The 11,296-nt window shown below is 39.9% G+C and overlaps 2 protein-coding genes across 2 annotated transcripts; one reads left to right on the forward strand and one right to left on the reverse strand.

Moving 5' to 3' along the window:
* Positions 1-7,331: 7,331 nt before the first annotated feature.
* Positions 7,332-8,346, reverse strand: LOC102305462 (hepcidin). The gene is made up of 3 exons (XM_005921703.2): positions 8,066-8,346; positions 7,892-7,978; positions 7,332-7,722 (listed from the first exon to the last, which is right to left on the reverse strand). The coding sequence occupies exons 1-3, from the start codon at positions 8,147-8,149 to the stop codon at positions 7,630-7,632; spliced, it is 264 nt and encodes an 87-aa protein (XP_005921765.1). The 5' UTR covers positions 8,150-8,346; the 3' UTR covers positions 7,332-7,629.
* Positions 8,347-9,339: 993 nt separating this feature from the next.
* On the forward strand, positions 9,340-11,296 carry LOC121814500 (bromodomain-containing protein DDB_G0270170-like). The gene is made up of 3 exons (XM_042220598.1): positions 9,340-9,425; positions 10,309-10,353; positions 10,446-11,296. Exons 2-3 carry the CDS (start codon positions 10,314-10,316, stop codon positions 11,294-11,296), a joined length of 891 nt encoding a protein of 296 aa, XP_042076532.1. The 5' UTR covers positions 9,340-9,425; positions 10,309-10,313.

Below are 11,296 nucleotides of genomic sequence, written 5' to 3' on the forward strand. Positions count from 1 at the left end.
GCAAAGAGAAACAGCAGGACGGACAGTCTTAGCAGCACCTTTACCTTTGTCCCACTTGATCAACGCCACCACACACACAGTTGGAATGTCTTAGAGGTAGATTCAACACATTATTATAAATGTATTAAAAGGTCAAAGTGTAAGCATTAATTTTCACATGCTTTCATGTGAAAATGAAGTTCACAGGACTCTGTGCAGCCCTAAACCAAGTGCACCCTTACAGCTTCAACAGGATTGAAGAAGGTAAGTGGCAGCCCGGTTCCACTTAGCAAATGCACTTGATTAAATATTTTTCACTAAATGTACCTGTATATTGTTTACATGTTTGAAATAAATTAACAAAACAAATGAACAAAACAGACAAATTATCATTAGGAAGTGTGACCAACAGAAATTTGGGCAGTTTGTTGGTCTGCACAAATATTGCCCGTTTGGAAGGATTGTCAGGAGAGAGCCTCTTCCCTTTACAAACCACATGGCAGGACATCTTAGGACTAAACAAATTGCAAGACTTCTGGAACAATGTCATTTAGCCAGACAAGACCAAAGTGGACATGTGTGGTCATAATGCACAGTGATACACTTGGTGAAAACCAAAAACAGCATATTAAAACACCTTATACCAAGTGTCAAACACGGTGGTGGAGGGGTTATAATTTGGGCTTGTTTTGCGGCCACAGGACCTGAGCACCTTGTGGTCATTAAGTTAAGCATGAACTCATGAGTTACTCATGAGTAACACTGAACACATGAACACTGATGTATTCCTGTCTCAAACACAAGGTCGGCTGCTCAACGAGTAAAGCCTGGTAACAGGACCATGATCTCAAGCACACTATCAAATCTACAACAGAATGACTGAAAAATAGAAAAATCCTAGTGTTGCAATGGCCTGGTCAGAATCCAGACCTAAACGGGAGTGAAATGGTGTGGGGGACATAAAGAGAGCTGTGGGTAAACTAATGTCTGCAAACTGCAATAAACTGAAGCAATGTAAAGAAGAGTGGGCTAAAATCTTCCTATAACAACATCAGAGACTGAGAAAGCTGATAAATCATGATCTGAAGTAAGTGCTGCTTTAAGTGACTCTACAAGATGCTGAATCATGGGGTGTAGTATTTCACACTATGCCTTAGAGCTGTGAAAACCCAAGATAGAGGCTTTATAGAGCCAGACTTTGAGACTTCAAAATGCAGAGCCCAAAACCAATAGATGGACTTCACGGATGCTACGTCTATCATTAGTTCAGTGGACGGGCCTCATGGAACATGTAGTGAAAGGCACCTACATCCACATTGACTTTTATATTTGATGGAAGTATTTGTTGGCTTTTTGTTTGCCATGGTTCCTAATTTAACGTATCACACACTGTCAGCTGGGCAGACACAGTTAACTTGATCACAGCATGAACCAAATGAGGTGCGTTAACTTCCTGTAAAGTGCAGCATTCATACAGTACTACGACGTAAACACCATCATTTTGTATTATGTACAAACTGGAAGAAAGTTGGTTTGTTTATTTTTATTTTATTTATTATTAGCCTGTTTGTTTGTCCATTTTCACCAACCAGTTTGAAGTCTATTGACAGTTCTTTATTTCTGTATATGTTTAATAACCTTCCATCATTAATCATTTAATCTTTGGTGTTCAAGACGCACCGCATCTAAGAGGCCACAAACATGATGCAGTCATGAAGACATTATTCTTGGTTAATCGCGATTGCATCAGTATCATTCTGCAGAATAAACACTCACTTCCTGTCAGTTTTTTAGCCCTTCCCCTGCCATAAACCCGTAGAACTGACTATGACGTTTAAATAGCCTTAGTTTTGCATAAATGTATACATTGCTCATGTTTGCGCGATATAATATGGTCCCGGTAAGTTCCAGATGGCTTACGAGTTGCTACATGAAATTACTGAAGCTTTTTCATGCTTGAAAAGATCATGTATAAATTCATGTTTCCTAAAATAAAATTTGGCTCTGAGTCAGTAGTCTCCTTATTGGATGAGGGTTAAAGTTTAAATTCATTTTAATTAAAGGTCTTTGGTGGAATAGTACCAAGAAAACGAGTAAATTTCCACCACAAAGCATTTCCTCTAACTGAGCACAGAACGGGAAGGGGAAGTTTTTTACACCCTGCCTTGTGTGTGCCTTCTCAGATACACTTTAAGGCACTGATGTCAGTGTTTCTTTCTTTAGGAGCTTCTATGTATCCTCTAGGGGGAGTAGTGGCAGCTCTGGCACATACCCTCCCATTGCCAGTAATGATAGTTATTTATCGAAGCTTTTCCTGCTGTTTGTCATATTTCTACTTGTCTCCTCCCTTTCTTTTGTTTCCTTTAATCTTGCTCCTTCCTCTTTTTTATGCTGATTTTATATTGTTATTGTTTACGCCTAAAAGCAGTTCTCCATTGCTTACTCTCCCTTTCTGTTTGTCTTCCTCTTTTCTCTCTCCAGCCCTTCCTCCGTCTCCCCTTTGTCCTCTAAGTGGGCCAGAGGTCTGCTTGTCTGAAGTTTGTTTGGGAACACCATAGGGGACAGATTGCCCACTCCTTAAACATCAAAACGGTGACTAGAGGCGATCGTATATCAGCTCAGTCCACCAAGATTGAACACACAACTTTTGTCACATTTGTCTGTAGGTCAGTCATGAGGCTTCAAAGCTGCTGGTTTGGTGCTGGCTTTAAGTTTGATTTGACTCCAGCAGTCGGTCATTTAATAGAGAGATTCATTCAATGCTGAATACAGGAAACTATTGTGTCCTCTCTCTATTACCATTGTTTTTATGGTCCCTTTTTTATGAAAAATGTTTTAAATATTCATGTAAAAAAATCTGGTCTTATCTAAAAAGGAAGTCTTAAGCCTGAGGTGAAAACAAGTAAACATAAAACAAAATACAGGAAGTCTTGCTGTTTTTTATGTGGTGTAAGTATAACCACAAAAATCTGCTGAGGCCCTTTGTTTGCAGTTGAAATTGCATTTTAAGTCAGTTCTGAGAACATATTGGCAAAAACCCCCAATTCCAAGTCTGCATCGTGGGTTTGAGCAAACATGTCCAGAAAATGTCACAGTTATGTAATGGTTATGCAGTGTTGTGTAATACTATGCACAATACACTTTAAAAAACAACAACAAATAAGAAGACCGCATTATACCACCTTTAGCTTTGATTGCAGCCTGCTATCCCTGTGGCGTTTTTTAATACCATAACTCAGAGGAATATAGAACATCCAAATATAAAACAAACTGTCATGAAACACAGGGAAAGGAGGAGAGGACACGACAAAGGGCAAGAGGAGATGCAAGGCATACAAAAGGTAAGGTGGGAAACACAGCAGGAACAAATCAGGAATAACAAGACAAGGGAAGTTAAACTCAACACAAGGCACACGAGATGATAGACTATCAAAATAAAACAGGAAATTAATTAAGGTGAGACAAAGGGGGTGTCCACATTCATGGGCTGTGTCACTACCATTGACGTCAATTGTCACTACCCGATCCGTACCGGAAACCCGATCGGTACCCCGCATGCGCAAATCTTACGTCACTTCCTCTCTTTGCCAACATTGCGACATTCAATATATTTGACTGATACGGTTAGCGCCCAGTTAGCTCCTAGCATTTCTCAACAGCTCTGCCTCCTTTTCGACTGCCCGGGACATTTAAACAATGGATAATCCGTATACAAAGAAATTCATGCTTTTCTCCTCAACAGAGAGCGTCCCCCGATTGAGCAACAGCGCCGTAAAATAAGAAGAATGGCGCCTAATTACAGAGTTAATAATGCAGACTTTGTAATATCTCACGTGTAGATTCATCAGCCAGATGAAGTGTTTACTGACAATTGACAGTGATAGCGCACATCATCATCACTATTCCAACAATCCTCTCCTCACAGACAAGCATAAACACACTCGACTATCGCTAAATCAGATTTAACACACGTTTGTAATGACGATAATTCAGTTTATAATAGGGTTTATTCGCTCGGTCAGCAGGTGGCGGTATCCTCGTACACTGGGGAGTAAACTGCCATTAAACGAACAGAAGAAGAAGAAAACATCTGCACATGCGCGGTACGGATCGGGTAGACCCGATTTGTACGGTCAGACTTTACACATGCGCAGTAAGGATCGGAGAGTCCTGATCCGTAACTTTCTTTTTATTTTTCGTTTTTGTCTACATTGTACTGAAATGCTTCATTATTGCAAACATTTTAAGATATACTTGTTATTCTTAACATCTTAACAGATACTCTGACCCATAACTATCGTAAAACGCTACGACCGGAAGTAGAAACCTTTCGCGCATGCGGGGTACCGATCGGGTTTCCGGTACGGATCGGGTAGTGACATGTGGTATTATTCCACTTGCCACGAATGTCAGTGTAATGGAGAAACAGCGCCCCCTCTTGGTGTGGCTGGTTAGGTGAGGCTGGCTGCAGTAATCGCTGCCAGTCTGCCATAGCCATACGAGAGGTGAGTTGTATTGTTCCACACACAATGTAGCTAAGTAGTACAGACACATAAAAGATGTTTGATTAACTGATGGGCACCGAGTGTAATAAGGGCGTAGTGGACACATGTCCACAACACCCGTTTTATGTACTTTTCATTTGTTTATTATTGTGTAAAACTGTATGCTAAAGCCGAATGCTAATCGATGTTCTGCCATAGTGTGCTGTTTGGAGTGGTGTGTGGCGAGCCTTTGCACTGATAAAACACCGCTGTTTCCATTCAGCAAATAATATGGCAACGATCGATCAGAGACTCCTTGTCTTCTTAAAAACACAACACAACGCAGAGTCGAGGAGTCTGTTTGGGCCGAACTGTTGCAGCGGGGTGACGCAGAAACCGGTTACACATGCATGTGCGAAAGGTGTCTACTTCCAGCCGAAGCATTTTACAATAGTTACGGGTCAGAATATCTGTTAAGATGTTAAGAATAATAAGTATCGCCTAAATTGTTTGGAGTAATGAAACATTTCAATATAATGTAGACAAAAACGAAAAATAAAACGATAGTTACCGATCAGGACTCCCCGATCCTTACTGCACATGTGCAAAGTCGGACCGTACAAATCGGGTCTACGTCATCCGTACCGTGCATGTGCGGAAGTATTCTTCTTCTTCTGTTTCGTTTAATGGCAGTTTACTCCCCAGTGTACGAGGATACCGCCACCTGGTGACTGAGCGAAAGAGTCCTATTGTAAAACAAACAAACGTCATTACAAATGCGTGTTAAATTTGATTTAGTGATAGTCGAGTGTGTTTATGGTTGTCTGTGTGGAGAGGATTGTTGGAATAGTAATGATGATGTCCACTATCGCTGTCAATTGTCAGTAAACACTTCATCTGGCTGATTAATCTTCATGTGACATATTACTAAGTCAGTATTATTAAGTCTGTAATTCGGTGCCATTCTTCTTATTTTACGGAGCTGTTGTTCGATTAGGGGACGCTCTCTGTTGAGGAGAAAAGCATGAATTTGTTTGTAAACGGATTATCCATTGTTTAAATGTCCCGGGCAGTCGAAAAGGAGGCAGAGCTGTTGAGAAATGCTAGGAGCTAACTGGGCGCTAACCGTGTCACTCAAATACATTAACTGTCGCAGTGTTGGCAAAGAGAGGAAGTGACGTAAGATTTGCGCATGTGTGGTACGGATCGGGTTTCTGGTACGGATCGGGTAGTGACAGGCTGCATCCTCCGGAGGCAGCATTTGTAGGCCGATTACGTCACAGCGACGCACCAAAGGCTGTCCAAATTCGTAGACTCCAAACGCAGCCAACAAATGCGTCCTCCTTTTCCCCGAATTTGAAGGATGGGTCGGCTGTATCCTTCGTGACCAACCATATCCCAGAATTCATAGCACAGCCCAGCCAATTCCAGTTTCCAACAATGACGGCCACTACTAAGTTTTAATATTACTCTTATTACTCTTTCTGGGTCACAAAATAAACTTTTAACATATTTTCCAGCAAGAATGTAGCTGTGTAAACTGCAAATATCTGCTTGGTTCCTCCTTGGTTTTCACACAGCTGAATAAACGTTAAACAGAAAACTGATTAAATAGAAGTGTGAGATGGTCGAGAATTTACGCCAGTGTCCTGTTATATTTTAGATAGCAGGGAGCAGGCGGCCGAGTTTATTAAACTCCACCGAGACAGCGGTGACGCTAATCAGAAAGCTAGACTGTCCAGTTTCACAGCCATTTACTTCCGGCCTACCCGACCTTCTGAGGACCCGGCCCAAGTAGACCGCGAAGGACGGGTCCAGAAGGCTTAGACCCAAACGCAGATTCAATGCACATGGTTAAACTATTTATAAGAATTTGTTTAAAGAGATGGAATGGAGAACGTGGCTAGAGCTAGGAGTGTCAGCAGAGAGCAGGAACCAGAGGAAAAGCTATCGAGAGACTGATCACCTGGGTCGTGATGGGAACAGTCCAACGGGAATTCTGCATCAATCAGTCAGCGTAATGCCTAAAAGTTTATTCAGATGTAAATATATTAAATTTTTTAAATTGAGGATTTTGAAAAAAAATCATCAGTGTTTTTAATGACACTGCATTTCATTCATGTGTCTCTATTGGACAGTGTTGTAGAAGTTACAGAAGATAGGAATCAGTTCCACCTTGGCCTGACGTTTGATCACGTTTGGTTGTTCTGGCTTTGAGCCTGTTTGTGATACGCTACATCCACATGATACAGCTACTCTAGCTTTTTTTGAAGTGTCGTGAAATATTTTTGCTTAAATGTTCTGCAGAACGAATGCAGCGCACATATAGTACAGATATTATCTGAAACAGCATTACACAGTGTTACACCTACTTTACAGTTTCACCACAGTGCAACGTCTCTCAGTATTGTTGAGATGTTTTCTATTATTATGTCCAGTATCAAATTTCTGCTGTACTCAAATCTTTCTATTCTCTCTTTTTCTTCTGTGTGAGGGATTCCTGCATTAATCATGCAGCTTAGAAACTTCATATGCACACCGTGAAAACACCTCCAAATAAATTCAGTGAAAGGTTGTCAAGATAAGGTTGTCTAAAACATTTATGAATGAACTTGTAAAGAAAGTGTTTCTAGGAAACATTATCTAACACTTCTACATTCTTTAAAAAAAAAGTATGCTTGGTTTAACTTTCAAATAACCAACGAACCAGTCCATCAGCTCAAAGCTATTGTACATTACTGCATTTTTGTCATAATTAGTGGTAACATTGAATGATGATGAGATCCTCCCCACTCATATAATTACAAATATGGGAAAATATGCTCACTTTACTTTTGCTATCAATGGCTTGGCTCTATTAACAGGTTGTACCATATACGACATGGGCAAGAGTATGAGGCAACATGTCACTGGTTTCCATTAATGTTTAATTCTTGTCAGACAGAAACAGAAAAAAAACCCAGCACATGTTATAGTATAGTGACTCTGAACTTTTTAATATAATAACATACTGTAGTTCCAAATGCTTGGTACACTGTTCACTGATACAGCAGGACGACCAGATGAAGAAACACTGTCAGACTTTAACAAATGCTAAGCAGTCAAATCATTTCATGTATAAGAGTCTATATTTAGTGGTTGATGTGATAATCGCAGGTAGATATTCTCAGAATCTGCAGCACAATCCACAGACACCAGCATTGCAGCAGCCGCAGCAAAAGCGACACTTCATGCCATGCTTCTGTCTGTGGTACGGCATCTGTGTGAAAGAGGAGAAGAGCAGAGAGTTTATCTTCAGCTGCAAGTCACTTCATTGTTTCTAATTTTATGTAAAGCTGTGAGTGCACAGTCTATTTTAAACATCTTCCTGCATTTGAGAGATCTCACAATTACTGTCTTCATTCATTCATTTATTGAATTAAACTCACCACCCATGAGTCAGCTGATATCTCCTGATGTTCAGCAGCTGGACTGTCATTGCTCACAGCCTCTTGTAGCTCTTGCAGTTCTCGTATCTGTAGAGAAAGAAAACAGATCTTAGCATCTTCACAACAAATTCATGCAGAAGAAGCACATTACATGAATTTAACACAGTCTGTAACCTCAGCAAATGTGGCAGAGCTCTGCTGAATGCAAATACACATGAGTGCAACGGCCACTGCAACTGCAACGCTGAACGTCTTCATCTTCAGGAGGTTTGAGTGGTTTAAGGTGGTCAGATCCTTTGACTCTCTCGTTGACTCTTGTCAGCTCCTTTGTGATGGTTGACTGAGGGAAAAGGTGCTGGTATTTATACTCATTTGCTCCACTGCTGCCTCGTCACTTAGAGTACAGAAACTACTGTCGGGAACAGGCTTGCATCAATAGGACAGGGAAAACCCATATAGTTAAACACCCGAAGAAAAGGTCAAAGTTCATGCCGACTGAGAAAAGTACAGATTTTCTCGTTCCTCAGGAATTTCCCATTCCCAGAATTTCATAGCACAGGAAAATAAGGAGTTTTGCAAAGTATTGCAACCCCGGTATCTGTGGAGTTTGCGGTTCTGAGGATTCCTGCTCCAACAACCACTCAGTATTAACAAACTGTATGTCACAGACAATGTGTGAGATTATACTGTTTTAGTAACATTGTGTCCTCAGTTACTGCATCAACTACATGCTTGTATTACACAGTTTATCACAATAAACTTTATGGTCATTTAGATATAATGTGGAATTTTGTTGTCATTTTAAATGTCGTATTTTCCTTTGTTACATTTGTAAAACTGACTGCTATGCACCGTCCATCCATCAATTCATCCATCAAAGCTGCCATAAAACCTAATTTTTGGATTAACCCTCCGAAGTCTGAATCCCAGCTTGTGCACATCAACATCACTGATTTGCACAAATACAGTTTATAATGAAGACATGTTAAATATTAAGCACTGAAAACAGTTTGGTTGTTGTTGTTTGGAACGTCATTTAATGCATGTTGTTTTGTTGCCATAGTGATGCCTCCAGGGGAAAATTAGGGAGCAGAGCAAGAATAAGACTGTGGATATATGTTTTGATAGCTTTGGGTTCTCTTTGTTTTTGCCTAACAATCATAAAGAAATGTATTATATTTTGTGTGTGTCCTCATTATTGAGCTTTAATCCTGCATAAAGGCCCAGATGAATCTCTTAGAGTAGAACTTTACAGTAACTATTAGAATAAAAAAACACACATTGACTGCTTTAGTTTTTAAGATTCACTTCTGTCTTAAGTATTTTTTGTCTCCATATAAAAGATATTAAAATCTGTGCATACAACTTGATGTAAAAGGAATCTATGTACATTCTGCAGTCTATGATGCTTGAATGAAAACATCAGTATATGAAAACAAAACTGAAGAGCAACCGTATGAAGGAAGACGACTATTTAGTGAAATTTCTACATTTCCCTGAGGATTAACTGCTCTGTCATTTACCAAGAACTAAAGTAAGCTCAAATTTCATTTTATAGACTTAAGATCATTTACTTAAATATAAAGCCTGATTTTCCTGCCTGCCAGGACAGTATTTATGTACTTTACATTGTGCAAGTCTAGACTATATTTTACATCATAGAGAGGATGATGGGGATCTATTATTCAGGAAAACAAATGAAGACTTAACTATTTGTCAGCTGTTGTAATATTTGACAAATTATACATAAATTAGAAAATGTTCTTAATCATATCTTAGAGTGACAGAAGCTCTGCTGTTAATCTTAGTATCTGCAGTTTTTACATGCTTACATGAACACACACAGTTACTGTCCCTCCATTTAGAAAGACAGAGGCATCAGAGTGAGCATCATTCAACACAGATGCTCTCACAACACAAATCCTGACGTCGGTTTGCAATAAATGTAATTTAAAAAATTTACATTCATGTATGCTATATGCATTTTGTCCATTCCAAAGTTGTGAGTCTATACCAGCTAAAATGCTGTCTTTAGTTATTAACATTTGAAATGATGAAGGCACTTGAAAGTAACACAACATTAGCTGCCTTTCCAGAAAAAGACAAAAACCTTTCAGAAGTATGTAAGGTTTTGTGAGGTTTTCCTCCCAGGCTTCTAGACTTCTGATTGGCCAACATTTCTACACGGTTAGGATTTGGCATATTCCTGACTTTGTTTTTAGGGTTTACATGTGGAAGGAGATATTTTTTCAAAACTGCACATGTGGACGGGGTTTTTTTTAAACGAAAAAGGAAAATTTCCGTTTACAAAAGTGCCCGTGTACGTGTGGACGTAGCCTAAAGTTATCACAAAAAAAGCAAATTCGCTGAACATTCTGAGTTGTTTAGTGATCATTGTTGTTTTCTGTTCCTTGTAGTCAAAATGAATGGAAGCGGAGATGGATCACAAAATAACCGTAATGGTAAGCACATGTACTCAGTCGTAAAATTGATGAAAAACTGATTTTCAGCACATGTTTATGAATGCTAATTAAAAGATAAAATGATCTTGCAGGCCGACAGGTTAACCCAGAAATGTTTCCAAGAGGAGATCAGGAGCCAGCTTACGAACCTGTTGGTGGAATCTGGGGTTTACTGGAAAGACTTTATGTTACTCTCTATGATATCTTTTTTTGGAGGCTGACTGAGCTACTAGATGAATTAGAGGATCGATATGATGTCTTATATATTGACTTTCACAATGTCAATGACGGCAATGTCAACAATGTAAACAATCACAATATTAATGTGAGAGACAATAATGCCAATGTTGACAACAATGAACTGCATGATGATCACAATGCTGTTGTTGTTGTCGGCATTGAAAATGACGATTCTGATGAGGCATTCGAAGACTGTGAGGATGTTCACCCGTACATCCCAGAAGAGGATCCTCAGCCAGGTGTATCCAGGAAGAGGTCTAGAGAGATGGATGTGGAAGATGTGGAACCAAACAAAAGAATCAGATGGAGCAAGGAGTTTTCTGATGATGACTCTGACTCTATCTCTGCCTGTGACACTGATAGCGAGGGCTGTCCTCATCTTGGTAATATTGCTGATGAGGTACCGCTGCCTGTTGGATCCACGAAAAGGTCCAGAAAGGAAGATGGAGATGAAGAAAAGCCTAATAGCAAAAAATCCAGGCTCGCAAACTCTGATTCGGGGACCAGCTCAATTGTGTATGATCACTCTGAGAGCAGTAATGATGAACTTTTTGAAGATGCCCATGAAGAGCCTGACAACCATGAAACTGGAGGCTCGAGGAAAAGGTCCCGAGAGGATTTGGAGGAAGAAGAGGAATACTTGCGCGTTTGCAAATTTCGGAGGTGTTCAAATGAGTCCACCAGCACCAGTGATGACAACTAA

The sequence above is a fragment of the Haplochromis burtoni genome, unplaced genomic scaffold (assembly GCF_018398535.1).
Source record: "Haplochromis burtoni strain Fernald_Lab_line unplaced genomic scaffold, NCSU_Asbu1 Contig_51, whole genome shotgun sequence".
In the NCBI taxonomy this organism is placed as follows: domain Eukaryota; kingdom Metazoa; phylum Chordata; class Actinopteri; order Cichliformes; family Cichlidae; genus Haplochromis; species Haplochromis burtoni.

Coding starts and splice junctions, on each gene's coding strand:
- LOC102305462 (XM_005921703.2), bottom strand. CDS start 8,149: ATGAAGACGTTCAGCGTTGCAGTTGCAGTGGCCGTTGCACTCATGTGT. Junction 7,979..8,065: donor GCTCTGCCACATTTGCTGAG/GTTACAGACTGT, acceptor CTTTCTCTACAG/ATACGAGAACTGCAAGAGCT. Junction 7,723..7,891: donor TATCAGCTGACTCATGGGTG/GTGAGTTTAATT, acceptor TCTTTCACACAG/ATGCCGTACCACAGACAGAA.
- LOC121814500 (XM_042220598.1), top strand. CDS start 10,314: ATGAATGGAAGCGGAGATGGATCACAAAATAACCGTAATG. Junction 10,354..10,445: donor ATCACAAAATAACCGTAATG/GTAAGCACATGT, acceptor ATGATCTTGCAG/GCCGACAGGTTAACCCAGAA.